Source organism: Schistocerca nitens, chromosome 4 (assembly GCF_023898315.1).
Source record: "Schistocerca nitens isolate TAMUIC-IGC-003100 chromosome 4, iqSchNite1.1, whole genome shotgun sequence".
NCBI classification, from domain to species: Eukaryota; Metazoa; Arthropoda; class Insecta; order Orthoptera; family Acrididae; genus Schistocerca; species Schistocerca nitens.
In genome coordinates, this window is record NC_064617.1 from 537,966,505 (window position 1) to 537,983,567 (window position 17,063).

At 38.8% G+C, this 17,063-nt stretch overlaps 1 protein-coding gene across 2 annotated transcripts in view; it reads right to left on the bottom strand.

The window, feature by feature from the left end:
- Positions 1-5,471: 5,471 nt before the first annotated feature.
- LOC126251749 (2-oxoisovalerate dehydrogenase subunit beta, mitochondrial) overlaps positions 5,472-17,063 on the bottom strand; it is an 80,006-nt gene continuing 68,414 nt past the window's right edge. For both annotated transcript variants that reach the window (XM_049952359.1, XM_049952360.1), the window contains exon 8: positions 5,472-5,878. In XM_049952359.1, coding sequence (XP_049808316.1) covers positions 5,738-5,878 — 141 coding nt within the window. In that variant the 3' untranslated portion in view covers positions 5,472-5,737. The remainder of the gene's footprint in view (positions 5,879-17,063) is intronic.

Here is a 17,063-nt window from a genome sequence, read left to right on the forward strand (position 1 = left end):
CGGCACAGTCGTCGGTAACAGTACCATCGGCACTGCGCAGTGAAGGTATTGACTGCATCTTGCCGCTTGTGTACTTTACATACGACCAGAATTTCTTCGGATTTTCTACCAAATTTCGAGACAATGTCTCGGTAGTGTGGTCCATCTCTCAATGTGATTTTGACGCACACATGGAATACTTACAGTACATTATATAGTGCAGCATGGAGGACGTATTCATCAGTCTTTGATGGCTTACCTGGGAATGACTGGGAGGTGAACCACTGAACTATTGTGTAATGGATTTAGATGACCAGCTGCTAGCCTGAAATTTGTTTGAACACATAATCTACTTGTTCTCTGCATCTGGTGTTTGCAAGATATTATGCCTGTCTCACAAAAGCTTTGCTTCAGATGAGTGGTTTTCCTAAATCAATATTGACTAATCGAGAGAAGATGGTTTTGCTCCGGATATATTATAATGTTTGAGTTTAGAGTATACTATAGGATACTGCAACTGACAAATGTCAGCGATGTTGGTCTGTAATTCTGTACATCTTAAATATGAGCTGGGAAAGGGGCTAGTCCACAGCATTTTTAACGCAAAATCTAATTTGAATTCTGTCTGGGCCTGGTGCCATGTTCACTTTAAGCAGTCTTAAATTGTTTTCCAATACTGGTGGTGCTTGTATCAATGGCTCTCACTCATGACGATGTGTGGTGGTCAAACACTAGTACAGTAGTAAACTCATGCATAAAAATATTTTAAATTTGGAATGTAATGTTTTTGCTTTCTGTTTGTTGTCTTCAATTTTACCTCCACACAGGTCCACAGGAGATTGAATGGAAGTTGTGGATCCATTCAGTGACTTCACTTATGACCACAAATTCCTACAATTTTCTGATAATCCTTCTGTCATGCTGTGACTGTGAAAAATGTTGTAGGCTTCATGCACAGTCCATCTTACAGATGCTCGAACTGCTATTAAATTTTCTGTTAATTTCCTGTAATCTCTTGTGTAGTAATAGTATATTAGTCTGTTTTTGCAATATATCTGAATGGTAACATTAAACGGAGATGCACCTACATTTATTATTTATTACTTTACTTGGTATATATCTATCTTGATAGCATTTCATAATGAATGGTTTCAAATAGCAAGTGCTTCAGGAAGCTCAGTCTTCAGTGGCTTGGGTTAGATTTGACAAACCCAGGGTTTCTGATCTGGGATGGGTCAGTGGCATCAGATGTATGGATCATTTAGCTCTAGGCATACTTCAGCAACCACTGCAAGGCAGTGATGTAACATTGTGTGTTGCAGAGAATGGTGCCCGTGGCTTAAGAGTACAGATCACATTGATGATACAGGTATCTATATAAGAAATCTCAGTGCTTGAAAAAGCTAAATAGTGAGCAACTACTGGCAAACCTGCTATGTGCCAGTTGTAAGTTTATTCATATAGTGTGGAAATCTCTCTGGCTCAGTCTTTATTTCCCCACCTTGTGGGAACTAATAGCAACAGCCAATTAAAAAGAATACTCTTAATGATTCTGATAGACCATTGGCCATTTGAAATGCTTAATAACCAAAGAGAAGCAAGAATGATAGCCCTCCTATAGCCATTAATTAAAAGTTTCTGTGGCTGTTTGTGATGAAGGAGGCAAATTCCCTGACTGTAACTGCTGCCTGAGCTACTCAGATAAATGCTCAGTATGGCCTAGTGAATGCCCTGTGCTTAAGTAAGAGAAGAGAATACAGGATGACTAAATACACATTGTATGGACAGTTGCTGTAGACATAAAAGTCAGCCCCCCCTGCCCCTAGATCTGTAAAATATTATGGAGTCATCCACAAGAAGAAGAAGAAGAAGAAGAAGGGGGGGTGTAGTGAAAATGTGGTTATTGATGCAGATTCAGGCCATCCTTTCTAACAAAAACGTGCACCTGACAAAGAAAAAGTTGCTGATGAATCTGTAGTTGACTCTCACTGATCAGCGTAACTTCATCTGAACTTGCAACACAAGTACAACAACACATCAAAAGGAAAACTTGCCTTAATTGGAATCAGTACCATAAAAACAGGATAAAACAAAAGAGGACTGATGGAACACCAGGAAAAAAAAGACCAAATGTCACCTGCTACATTAAAGAAGAGGACTATGTGATGCAATCTGTGATCTGTTTGAGTGAACCCTCTTAAGTCTTCCCCATCTTAAATCTTCATAGAGGGAGGCAAAAACCCAATGAATAAACAAATGGAATATGAATGGGCTTCAAACTAAAATGGAGTGATTGAAACTGTAAGCCAGGGGAATCTCTGTGCTTGTGCCTACAGGTATACATTTTAAACCAAAGGACACATGTGTCCATTGATTGCATTCCCCCACTGAGGACCTCAGTTGAAATATGGCTAAAGCCAGATTAGCTACTTATGTAAATTATGCACACCACTGCACTCTGCTCATGTCTCACAACTGCTGTTCAAGTGACTGATATGAAAGTTTACATTCATCATAACATTACAAAGTGTAATATTTATTTGCTGTCCAATAAAGCTCTGGGCAGAAAAGTTCTCTTTGACCATATTTCATGACTCTTCTAAACACTTATGCTTCAAAGAGTTCAGTGCTAACAAAGTACTATGCACCTATGGGAATCCATGCAACCTGCCCCAGATGTTGAGTTGCTGAGAACTTCATGGGGAGTGAAAGATCTCGATTTCTCAATATGGATGGTGATATGTACCCCTGTACTGCAACTGGATCATTTTCTGCCATTGACATCTCATTCTGATGTGCTGCCTTTGCAAATGCTGCTGTATGCTCTAGGGGAATTTGCACTCATTTATTTATTTATTCATTCACACACTGTTTTATGTAAATCAAGGATGTGGAACAAGTCAGAGTATAGATTACCCGATTAACAGGTGTAAGCAAGGAATGCTGGTGACTTCTTTGATTTATTCACATTGATGATTGTGGGAATTACTTCTAGACTAGTTTATATAAGTACCTGGCAATGCTTCACAATTGCTAAATATGTGTGCTATTTGGATGCACATCCTAATTTCTCTCTAACATCCACACTCTGTCTATTTCTGCCTCCCCCCCCCCCTCTCTTTGTCCATCTCCTCCTATTCCTCCTTTCTCTTTTCATAATCTTCTCATCCCTCTTTTTGTCATTCTCCTCCTTCCCCCTCTCTAAGTCACTTAAAATGAACGAGCAAATCGATTGGGATCATTAGTATATGGAGTAAGAGAGAGACCTCTCAGGTTGCAGAATCTGTGACGATAGTAGCTTCAATGACAGTATATATTTATATACCTTATTAAAAAACATGTAGCCTCATGGAGCCTGTGTCTATCTGAACATTTATTACAGCATCTTGTAAAAATTTAAAGTAAATTAGTTAAGAAACTTTCCAAGATTTTTGTTAAAGACCTTTCCCTTTTATTACAAGGGTGCCCATACTCAGGGGCAAGGGGGCTGTGTACCCCCTCCCCCTTTCCAGATCTCAGGGAAAGGTAAAAAAAAAAAAAACTATAATGTAGTCAAGAAAACAAGTTAAAAGTCAGTATTTTTGCTGATTTTTAACAGGGTCAGAACTAGAACTTTTTTAAAGGTTACTTACAAGTAAATATTAGTAATTTAAAATACTCCATATCCCCAGGTCTAACACCACCCTCCCTGCCCCCCCCCCCCTCCCCACCCCAAAAAAGAAACTGCCATATGAGTGCCCTTGCCTTCATGTAATATAATATCTGCCAATGAGCTCTAAGGCAGAAGACACTACCAGGTGTACTGGTATGAAATGAGCGTTAAGATACAAATGTGTCGACAGGGAACATTTGTTGTGAACGAGCCTTAATTTTTTGTTTTGTTTGGTTGGTATGACATCTGTCAAAGATATTTAGTATACATCAAGTCATGGAACAAACAACAACATATGTTTTCATCGTGTTAACAATGTTGAATTTTGTACCAGAAAGTGATGATTTGCGGAAAGCATTAATTTTTTGTTTTAATTTGAAAAAAAGTTCTGCAGAGTCACATTGAATGCTTGTCTAGGCATATGGTGATCATGCTTTATCAGAAGCAACATGCAAAAGATGGTTTCAATGCTTCTGAAATAATGATTTTGATGTAAGAAATGAAGAACGTGGAAGACCACCAAAAAAGTTCGAAGACGCCGAATTGCAAGTAATATTGGATGAAGATAGCAGAAGCAAATAGCAGCAATGCTAAATGTTGCACAACAAACAATTTCTGACCATTTGAAATCTATGGGAAAGATCCAAAAGTGTGGAAAATGGGTGCCACATGAATTGAATGAAAGACAGATGGAAAACCGAAAAACCATTTGTCAAATTTTGCTTCAAAGACACGAAAGAATATCAATTTTGCATCGAATTGTTACTGGCGATGAAAAATGGATTTATTTTAAGAATCCTAAACGGGAAAAATCATGAGTTAATCTGGGACAACAATCAACATCGACTGCAAAACCAGATAGATTCGGCAAGAAGACGATGCTTTGTGTTTGGTGGGATCAGAAAGGTGTGGTGTATCATGAGCTTCTAAAGCCCAGTGAAACTGTGAATACTAATTGCTACAGACAACAAATGATCAATTTGAACTATGCATTGATCAAAAAAAGACTAGAATGGGCCAGAAGACATGGCAAAGTAATTTTTTTACATGACAATGCACCTGCACACAAAGCAAAACTGGTTCAGGATACAATCAAAACACTCGGCTGGGAGCTGCTACCCCACACGCCGTATTCACCAGACTTGGCCCCTTCCGACTACAATTTGTTTTCATCAATGGGGCACGCATTGGCTGAGGAACACTTCGATTCCTACGAAGAAGTCGAAAATTGGATGTCTGATTGGTTTGCTTCAAAAGATGAACATTTCTGTTGGCGTGGTGTCCACAAATTGCCAGAAAGGTGGTCAAAATGTATAGAAAGCAATGGTCAGTACTTTGAATAAAATGTTTTTACTTTTCACTTCAAAATTAGTGTTTCATTTTCACAAAAAAAAAAAAAAAAAAAAAGACACGCTCATTTCATACCGGTACACCTGGTATTATTATTCGTTTCATATCAATGTGTGGATGGAAACTTTGGGTAACACTCTCACAGAGCTGTGTAGTTTACTATGGCATTACCAAGTGCTGTTTATCAACATTTTTTGCACGGCAAATTGGAGGATGATATCTTTGCACAAAGCATGTGGTTGCGGTTTATGCACACCAATACACCTCCCACTATCTATACTTTGTACAGCTGTACCTAATCCAAATGTATAATGAGTTAGTAGGTCCACTGCAACCACGGCCAAAATTTTCAATGACAGTTACATATTATACAACATGATTCAATCCTACCTACACACACACACACACACACTGTTAATATCAACTGACTTCAGCTGAGAGAACCTTCACTCTTACATGTGTAATGCTCATTCAGTGATACAACATTCAATACAGAGGGAGGGGAAACATTATAGAGTTTTTATTTTATTGGAGTAATAAATTCATATAAAAGTTTCAGTGACAACAACAGTACAAATATATAATTTAAAATGGACACAATTAACATCTAGTTTACAAGCTTATTTTAGAGCTCAGAATTTCTATATTTCATGTATTCATTATATGAAAGTTATGGACTGAAAACAGAGATAACAATAAGAACTTTAACACAGTATTGCCAATGAATACTCATTTTCTGGTGAAGAAACAGTAACATTAATATTTGAGGACAGCTTGTACTGCTTCCAGGCAGCGCCATTTTGTGGGAATGTAAAAAGGCTCGAAGATACATGGAAATGGTGTATCAAAGCCTGTGACCCTTTGTACCGGTGCTTCCAGATGTAGAAAACACTCTTCCTGTAATAAATACAATACAAAAGATTGAAATATTACAAATTTGAAATATTACAAACATCTACTAACAGAGCAGAAACTAGTTCATGCTAACCTCAGTCTATAGTTGTCTCGTTCTGTCCACTCTCTCTCGCAGTATTGTAATGAGTAACACACATTACCATGTCTAAACTAATACAGTAATGATCCAACAGAACATCATGAAAAATGTGAGAGATTAAGAGTCATGTCATGAATTATTTAAGGCGAAAAAATGTGGAAGCCTGTCACAAAGGACAAAGCCTTAGTTGATTTCAAAATGGATCAATTTTGACAAAGGAATGTGTACTGAAATGAGGAGAGAGGAACAAGGAAAATGAAGAAAAAGAAAATCCTGAAGTGAGATGACAGTAGAATGTCTTTATGCTCACATGTGGCTTGAGACAGAAGAGGGAAAATAAGGTGGATAGAATCTCAATGACGTGACTGACTTATTCATAAGAAGAAACTTAAGTGACTAACTACCAAATAAAAATTTAGCTCTCTCCTCCTCCTACGGAGGCGAGTGAACAATGACAGTAACACCAGGTGACAGTGCAATTCCAGTTAATTTCAGGTTGGAGGGAATGACATTACGGCTGCACAACAAAAGGTGGGGTATTGAGATTCATGGTTTTGCCTGTATAAGAGTAATTCTGAGTAAGGTGTTATGTGTGAACAAGCCAACAATGGTGTCGTCCCTAGTTAGTGGTTGCTATAAACTCTAGGCTAGAAAGATGTTAGAACTAGCCGAAATGGTTGTTTAATAGGTGAAAGGAACTGAGGGGATGGCCCCCTCATACGTCAACCTATTTATGGGTCGCTTAGAGGAAGCCTTCTTGGTTACCCAGGCCTGCCAACCCAAAGTTTGGTACAGATTTATTGATGACATCTTCATGATCTGGACTCACAGTGAAGAAGAACTCCAGAATTTCCTCTCCAACCTCAACTCCTTTGGTTCCATCAGATTCACCTGGTCCTACTCCAAATCCCATGCCACTTTCCTCGACACTGACCTCCATCTGTCCAATGGCCAGCTTCACACAGTCCACATCAAACCCATCAACAAGCAACAGTACCTCCATTATGACAGCTGCCACCCATTCCATATCAAACGGTCCCTTCCCTACAGCTTATGTCTTCGTGGCAAACGAATCTGCTCCATCCTGAATCCCTGAACCATTACACCAACAACCTGAAAACAGCTTTTGCATCCCGCAACTACCCTCCCGACCTGGTACACAAGCAAATAACCACAGCCACTTCCTCATCCCCTCAAACCCAGAACCTCCCACAGAAGAACTCCAAAAGTGCCCCACTTGTGACCAGATACTTTCCGGCACTTGATCAGACTCTGTTGTGGCTCTCCAGCAGGGATACAACTTCCTCAAATCCTGCCCTGAAATGAGATCCATCCTTCATGAAATCTTCCGCACTCCACCAACAGTGTCTTTCCACCATCCAACTAACCTTCGTAACCTCTTGGTTCATCCCTATGAAATCCCCAAACCACTTTCCCTACCCTCTGGCTCCTACACTTGTAACCGCCCCCAGTGTAAAACCTGTCCCATGCACCCTCCCACCATCACCTACTCCAGTTCTGTAACCCGGAAGTTGTACACGATCAAAGGCAGAGCCACGTGTGAAAGCACCCACGTGATTTACCAACTGACACGCCTACACTGTGAAGCCTTCTATGTGGGAATGACCAGCAACTAACTGTCCATTCGCATGAATGGACACAGGCAGACAGTGTTTGATGGTAAGGACGATCACCCTGTGGCTAAACATGCCTTGGTGCACAGCCAGCACATCTTGGCACAGTGTTACACCGTCCAGGTTATCTGGATACTTCCCACTGACACCAACCTATCAGAACTCTGGAGATGGGAACTTGCCCTTCAATATATTCTCTCTTCCCGTTACCCACCAGGCCTCAACCTCTGCTAATTTCAAGTTGCCGCCCCTCGTACATCACCTGTCATTCAACAACATCGTTGCCTCTGTACTTCCGCCTCGACTGACATCTCTGCCCAACCTCTTTGCATTTACACATGTCTGCCTGTGTCTGTATATGTGCAGATGGATATGGGTGTGTGTGCGAGTGTATACCTGTCCTTTTTTCTCCCCAAAGTAAGTCTTTCTGCTCCCGGGATTGGAATGACTCCTTACCCTCTCCCTTAAAACCCACATCCTTTCGTCTTTCTCTCTCCTTCCCTCTTCCCTGATGAAGCAACCTTGGGTTGCGAAAGATTGAAATTTGTGTGTGTGTGTGTGTGTGTGTTTTTTTTTATTGTGTCTATCTACCAGCACTTTCTCGTTTGGTAAGTCACAGCATCTTTGTTTTTATATATATCATTCCCACATGGGATGTTTCCCTCTATTATATTCATATCATTAACTTAAGTGTGATTTTTATACAAAGGCAACAAACTCTGTTCTGACTGTAGAAAGTTTATTATAACCACATCCAGTTTCACGGCAGTTTAGGCGCATCCTCAGGTGATCTTTTAATTAAGCCTGTGTACAAAGAAAAATTGTGAAATACTTCCTTTACAATCCCTGTTTACATCACCTGAGCATGGGCCTAAACTGCCATGAAAATGGTCATGGTTTCAATAAACTTTCTACAGCCAAAGTTGTGTTTGTTATCTTTATATAAAAATGTGGGCATTTGGATGTGGCTGCCTGCAATTCAAGATATGTACTTATGTTTGAACTGGAAAGTAATGATGCAGATATACTTTTTCATGTAGGAAGTGGTTACACCTCTATATTCATGGGTTGTATTTTCTAGCTTTGATCACTGAATTATTGACTTAACAAAACACATTGTGAAGCTGGTTGGGGTTCCATTCCACATTGTTATCTGCACGACATACCAACCTCATTCAACAAGCAGTTAACGAATAATGTACAAATGAGCTCTGATGAGCTTAATTCTCAAAACAAAATTGCAGAAGGAACAGAGAAGATAATATGAGTAAATATCTAAGCTTCAGTATGGAGCCACTGACAGTGACTAACAAACTAGGATGAAATGCTTCTACATCATCATCAATGCTCCACAAGCCACCATCCAGTGTGTGGCAAAGGGTACCCTGTACACTAATAGTCATTTTCTTTCCTGTGCCTTGTAAATAGAGAGAGGGAAAAATGACTATATATACGCCTCTGTATGAGCCCTAATTTCACGAATCTTGTCTTTGTGGCCCTTACACGCAATGTATGTTGGTAGCAGTAGAATTGTTCGGAAGTCAGCTTCAAATGCCGGTTCTCTAAATTTTCTCAATAGTGTTTCTTGAAAAGAACATCCCTTCAGGGATTCCCATTTGAGTTCCCGAAGCATCTCCAGAACACTTGTGTGTTGTTTGAATCTACCGGTAACAAAGCTAGCAGCCCGCTTCTAAACTGCTTTGATTTCTTCCTTCATTCCGACCAGGCGTGGATCACAAACACTTATGCAGTACTCAAGAATAGGTAGCACCAGCATCCTATATGCAGTCTCCTTTACAGGTGAACCACTCTTTCTTAAAATTCTCCCAATAAATCGATGTCGACCATTCACCTTCCCTACCACAGTTGTCACAAGCTCTTTCCATCTCATTTTGCTTTGCAACATTACACCCAGATATTTAAACAACTTGACTATGTCAAGCCAGACTCTGGTAACATTGTAACTGAACATTACAGATTTGTTCTTCCTACTTGTCCACATTAACTTACACTTTTCCACATTTAGAACTAGGTGTCATTCATCACACCAACTATGAATTTTATCTAAGTCGTCTTGTGTCTTCCTACAATCACTTAACTTCGACACCTTACCGTACACCACATCATCATCAGCAAACAACCACAGTTTCCTGCCCACCCTGTCTGCTTAATCATTTTGCTCGTATTTTTGTTAACAGCCTGCAATGGGACACTATGTCAAAAGCTTTGCAGGAATCTAGAAATATGGAATCTGCCTGTTGCTCTTCATCCATAGTTTGCAGTATATCATGTGGGAAAAAGGCAAGCTGAGTTTCGCAAGAGCTATGCTTTCTAAAGCCTTGTGATTTGTGGACATTAGCTTCTCAGTCTCAAGAAAGTTTATTACATTCAGACTCAGAATATGTTTAAGGATTCTGCAGCAAACCAAAGTTAGAGATACTGATCTGTAATTTTGCAGGTCGGTTCTTTTACCCTTCTTATAAACTGGAGTCACCTGCACTTTTTTCCAGTCGCTTGTTGGGATTTCGTGCTGGGTGAGAGATTCACAATACATGCAAGCTAGGTAAGGAGCCCATGCCATAGAGAACTCTTTATAAAACCAAACTGAGATTCCATCTGGGTCTGGTGATTTATTTGTTTTCAAATCTTTCAGCTGTTTCTCTATGCGAGGGATGCTTATTACTGTGTTGTCCATCTAAGAGTCTGTCTGATAGTCAAATGATGATACGTTTGTACAATTCTCCTGTGTGAATGATTTCTTGAATGTGATAATTAAGACTTTGGCATCCATTTTGCTATTTTAACTGCCACACCAGATTGGTCAACAAGGAACTGAATGGAAGCCTTAGACCCACTAAGCGATTTTACATAGGACCAGAATTTTCTCAGGTTATCTGACAGATCTTTTGCTAAGATACGATTATGGTTTCGTGCATAGATCTTTTCACAGATGAATGAATCTCTACTAACCTTTGCTTGTCATCATTTGTGTGTTCTCTTTTGAACCTGGAGTATAACAGCCTCTGCTTCCTCAGCATCTTCCGAAACTTGTTATTAAACCATGGTGGGTCTTTCCCATTCTTTATACACTTACTAAGCACATAACTCTCCAGACCACAATTTATAATTTGCTTAAACTTTGCCCATAAATCCTCAAACTTTGCCCATAAATTCTATACATCCATCTTACTGGGACTAAGCAATATCAGTTCACTGTCTAAGTGAGATGCTAACAACCGCTTATATGCTCTATCTAGCAGAAATGCTGACAAGGTTTGGCCTATTTGTAGCTACACGAGCTATGACATTTCTATTGTGTGTGAGCTGCAGAGCTAGCTGTTACAGACAGTTTTCAGAAAACTGCATTCAAAAGTATTTCACATGACTGTCTGTCTGTACCTCCCGCAATGAATCCATAATCTGTCTCTACTCAGAAGGTTAACGTCGCCTCTAACTAGTATTGCATGATCTGGGTACTTCCACATTACCGACTGTAGACTTACTTTTAATGACTCTATAACTGTCACATTGGAGTAGGAATTAATCTGTTTTCGCTTACACCTGTTATATGTGGCCAGATAACTTCACTGTCACGCTCAACTTCGACCTCAATAGAGACAATGATTTTTATCAAATGCAATAACCATTCCCCCTCCTATGGCCTCTAATCTTTCTTTGTGATATATGTTCCATGACTCACTAAATATCTCGGAGCTTTCCACTTTGAGTTTCAGCCAGCTGTCGATCACAAGATAATTTGAGAGCAAGAAATTTCCTGGATAGCAATAAATTCGGAAACTTTGTTATTAATACTTCGACAGTTTACTAATAAAATTTTGACAGTCAAAGTGTCTTTACTCTGAACATTGTCTGGCTTCCTTTGCTGCGTATCAACTGGTGACTGTTGATCAGAACACCTCAAACTACTATGTAGCCTAAAAAACCCTTATGTGCACTCCAAGTACTCTGCTACCTGAGTAGCTGCTTCCATTGTGTAGCGCACCCTCTGATCAAGGGGAGTCCTACAAATCCCCACACGACAACGTAGTTCTAGAAATCTGCAGCAAAGACCATCACAGAGTCAACGAAGCCTTTGGTTGAGACCCTCCACTTGGCTCCAAACTGAAGGACCCCAATCAACTCTGGGAACAATGCTGCAAATTACGAGCTCTGTTTGCGCCCCATGCTCGAAGCCAGCAGTCTTCAACACCTCCATCAGCCGCGTGTATGAAATGAGGATGGCCTCAGAACCTGTGTGATAGGCATCATCGGTGCCGATGTGAGCCACAACTTGCAGAGGACTGCACCATGCACGCTCGATAGCCGCAGGCAATGTCACCTCCACATCTCAGATGAGGCCTCCCTGGCAGACATACCAAGTGCACATTGGCTTTCTTTCCAGCCAGGAATCCTGTCTGCCTAAGGGGCTCCATAACTTGCCCATCACTGGAGCTCCTGATAAGTATTAACCCCTCTGCCCATGTGCCTGCTTGGACCCTGCCGAAGGAGCAGCCGCCTGTCCATGTCAGGCCAGGCAGCCAGTCTCTACATTGTTTCTCCACCTCGAGCAACACGAATGCATTACCACCCGTCACTCACCCTGCTGTGAGGGCAGATCCATGGCATCGGGTACACTAGGAGGTGCCTCAGAAGCAGAGCCTGTGGGCCATGGCATGGCACAGTCCGAAGCATGACTGACAAAGAATGACTCCCTTCTAGATGGATAATTTCTGAGTGGAAATCAAATTAGCTCACAAGACACCGACTGCAAGCCTGAAGGCATTAGACAATGAAGGATGGAGGAACAGGCAAGTTTATGGAAATGGGGGCCAGCCGGGTAAAGCTGCCACCCATCAATCCGCTATAGTTGAGTGGTTGCCTTTCACTTATTTTACTTATTGTTCCATCCAGGAATTTCCATTATTGTTATACCAACAATTAGAAATATAGCAGAGCACAAGCATCATCTGAAGGGGAAACAATGACTGTTGAAATTAAGTTTACCAGGACAGCCACAAGTTGCAATCAGTGGGTTTTATTTTTTACCAGTTTTGATCCATAATTTTACAAGAGACATCATCAGAAACTGTTTGAAATACAGTAGTTGGCTGATTACATTTCCAACAATGTAATCACCCAATTATTGTGTTTTAATCAGTTTCTAATGATGGTCTTGTAAAATTATAGAGCAAAAGCAGTAAAAATAAAACATACTGACTGCGACTTGCGGCTGTCCTGATAAACTTAGTTGGAAATACCACCAGAGGACAGACCTTTACACATGTTTGTTGTTAATGGGTCAAAAATTACAATTACTTTATAGTGCACAACATTGCATAAAGTATGCCAAAATGGAGTATTCAAACTTTTAGACACAATACTAAGAGATAGTGGGGACAGCTTCATTCAACCGAAGAAACATGTCACTTGTTAAACAAAAGTAATAGTCTTCTGATTGGGGGTTCCTACACACAGCTCTTTTTCTTTAACAAATTAATTCCTCTTCATACAAATATTAAGTATGTCATTTATACATAAATATGGTAATATTTATTTTTTGGTAACAACTGCTTAATCAATGATATCTTCTTGGGTTAAGAGAGGTTCTTCCCACCATTTTTAGCATTGTGCGTAAAAATATGCATTACAGGCTTCAACTTTGCTAGGTTTTAATTGTGCCTTATTTTCCAGGGTAGGTTGTATTTCCATTGGCTTACAGTCTATGTATGAAATTAAGTCATTCACTGCCATACAAAATGCAAAAAAGATAAGCTTAGTTAAACTTGTTTCTTTGCTTTGAAAAACTTACTGAGACATTTTTGATTCACTATCAAAGTGATACAATCCCTGCTTCCATTTCTTGCTACAGATTTGACAACTATGATCTGTAATTTACTGTCAACATTTAATGTGTTAAAAGAAGAAAAACTTACAGTAATCAGTTCTTCAGCAAAATTAGCAGAGTTCACATTTTAAAAAGTGTCTTAGAATGACACATCAAAATTTAGCTTGGGATTTATTGGGAATCGATTATTGAAGGAACTTCTAAATAGCAACGAAGTCACAGAGAGAGGCACATTGGAAGTTAAACATGAATCTATGAAGTTTACAGTTGCATTTATTAAAAGATTGTAGAAAAGTGTCCAGAAACTATCCTCTAGTTAGACTTATTTGTTGTCTGGGTCCAAGAAATACTGTGTCAAATGAAAAGTCCTGTCTCAAGAAAATGGGGATGATTTTCATCAACTTGGTGGACAGCAACAATGATTGTTCCGATGAATGTGACAGCCTGCTCCTGCAGTATAGAAATTTTGTAGATTCTGATCCATGCACCCCTTTTTCCACTTATGATTCCATATCCCAGAATTCTAAATTGGATTTTTTAAAATATATTGTTTGAAAATAGCAGATGTTGTAAAAATTCTGCTGATATTGTCACATGGACAAGCCTCCATAGACAGAGGATTCTTAGTAAACAAAATGTTGGAAGATGTAGAAAACCTAAAGGAGTGCTCTTAAATTTCATTGAGAATAATCAAATACCACACCAGTCTTTGTGATGGCTTACTAAAAGTGGAAATATCAAAAGAGCTTGTGTGTCCAGCAAGTAACACTAGGCAGAGATACATGCTGTATCTTGAGAATAAAAAAAGGCAAGGAAGCTGAAGGTGTCTCTGAAAGAAAGAGAAAACTGAAGAAGAATTTAAATCATTAAACAAGCAGTCAGCTTGTTTAGAAACTGATATTGTAAAGCTAACAAAATCGGCTGATGAGTTATTACAGAGAGCACAGAAGACAGTGGGTATTGCATTTTGTTGTCAGTGAAACACTTTCCAAAGAACAGCTATGGAAAAGATGGAGGAAATAACTGAAATTGAGAACCAAATCGAAGAAAAAAAGGAAGAGTCTAAAGAACTAAGCAAAAATTTCACTATGATCTAAAAATCAACATTGCTGCACAAGAGGATGTTAATGCAAGAAATTTCAGATTAACCGAAGAAATATTTCAATAATAATAATAATAATAATAATAATAATAACAACAACAGACATAATGTCTGAGAAAGGAAAGAAGATAATAACAACAATAATAGGGAAGTAAGTTATTCTTGTATTTTATGTGAAAAATATTTTATTGAGCCTACAGTTTATGAAATTGCAATTGTTTTACTTGTTTAAGATTTTTATATACTCTTTATATACTCTTTAAGAACTCCTTATATTTATAAGCTTCTTATAGATATATATTCATTTTTCCAAAGAAACAATACCAGAGAAGGAAAGTTGCTACTCACCATATAGTGGAGATGCTGAGTCGCAATAGGCACAACAAAAAGATTCACTCAATTATAGCTTTCGACCATTAAGGCCTTTGTCAGCACACACGCACACTCACGCAAATGCAACCTGCACACACACACCTGAAGTCTCAAAGAACTGAGAATGCAGACGTGTGAGCAAGTTGCGTTTGCGCGAGTGTGTGTGCACGCGTATGTGTATGTGTGTCTACTGCTGACAAAGGCCTTAATGGCCGAAAGCTATAATTGTGTGAATATTTTTGTTGTGCCTATCGCGACTCAGCATCTCCGCTATACGGTGAGTAGCAACTTTCCTTCTCTGGAATTGTTACATTCCATTCTGGTTTTCCATTGTTTGATTTTTTCCAAAGAAAAGTGTACAAACAATGGTATATACAAATGAAAAGATCTCGTTTTGATATGTTGGCAAAAGTACACCATATTTGGATAAGAATGAGGAACACACTGTGTCTGCCAAAGCTACTTTACATCTAATGGATTCTCTATTACACAAAGGCTATTCTGTAAGAACTGACAATTTTTACACATCAGCTGGATGTCCTGATTATTTGATCCAATGCAGAATAGATATCTGTGGAGTTCTTGAAGCAAGTAGACACAATATTAAGTCTCAGTGACCACACCTGAAGATGGCGGCCAGATGGATCGCCGAAATATCGTGTATTGAAGATACATACTTGTGAAGAGCATAATCATATACGATGCCGGGAAAATCTACGGGATCGCACCTACTGACTGTGTTTGCAGCCATAAAACTTAAAAAGGGAGAAATCAGAGCTTTTCAAAGAGGCAAAGTCATGGTCCTAAAATGGCAAAAACAATTTGCACTTTGAGCACTGTACTCAACCCATCATTGAATACAATAGAAACAAAAGAAGACAATGAAATAAAGTAAACCTCAACTGATATCTGATTTCAACGATAAAATGGGAGGATTGACAGAGCTGTTCAAGAACTTTCTCATTACAAGACAATGGCAGAAACAGCAGAAGAAATATTACAACAAAAAATTTGGCATCTCATTGATTAGTATCTATTTAACAAATTTATTATATTCCAGAAAATTCAAACATGAAGAAAACGATTTTGGTATTTAGGATGAAAGTAATTGAGATTTTTGAAAAAATACATACAAGCATTACTTCAACACATACAAGACAGATAGAAAGGCACGTCATATCCCACATACTTCTGAGCCCAATACAAAAGAAACTTCGTAAAAAATGTGTTGTATGCTGTTCCAGAAGAAATTCTGATGGGGGCAGGATAGAAAGATATCAGAATATGGTACAAAGATTGCAATGTGGGCTTGTTTACAGAACCTTGCTGAAGCTTTATCATACCCATAAATATTTTTTAGTAAGTTTCTCATGCATTTACAATGTTGAACATGATTTGCACATTTTCCACGTTATGCAAGTCATCTATCTATTAAAACTTGCTTCTAAATTCAGTTTTTTTCCTTGTTGCATTCCTTTTAATACTATCCTTATAACTATTCTAATTATTGAATAAGAATACCCATAATTTCAGACAGAAAGAGTGGAAAATCACTTGCAGTTGGAGTGTCAACTAGGGGTACAGAAATAGTTAGTTCTCCCACAACCTTAAACCTTATAAATTTTTTTTCCTCTTACTATTCTCTCTTCTACCAGATAATGCTCATGTTTCTGGAAATCAGCAATTTTATGCATTTCTGTGTGTTTTCATATACCTCCATTTTGTAAATAGATTTTTATCAGCTTGATATAAATTTCCTCAAAATATGTAACTACAAACCATTTATTTGTGACATTACGAGAACTTGAAACTAATTTTCAAATGTCAGAAAAATCACTTGATGTGAAGTAATTATTAAAACAAATTATAATCTGCTCTTGTACAGAAACATTCAGGTGGGTCATATGAAGAAGACAGCACATCTAGACATCAACTTATCAATGCTATAAGCTGTGTCAATCATGCAATTCGGGTGTTCAACAGTTGAATACCATGTACCATACATGAGAGAGTTATGATGTCAATGAATGGTTTAATGGTGGATGTTCGGAAAAATTTATGTCAAGTTCCCAAATTTAATCAGCCATGTGACCTGTCTCCAAATTGATCTCCATGATGAATAAGATCCTAGGAGT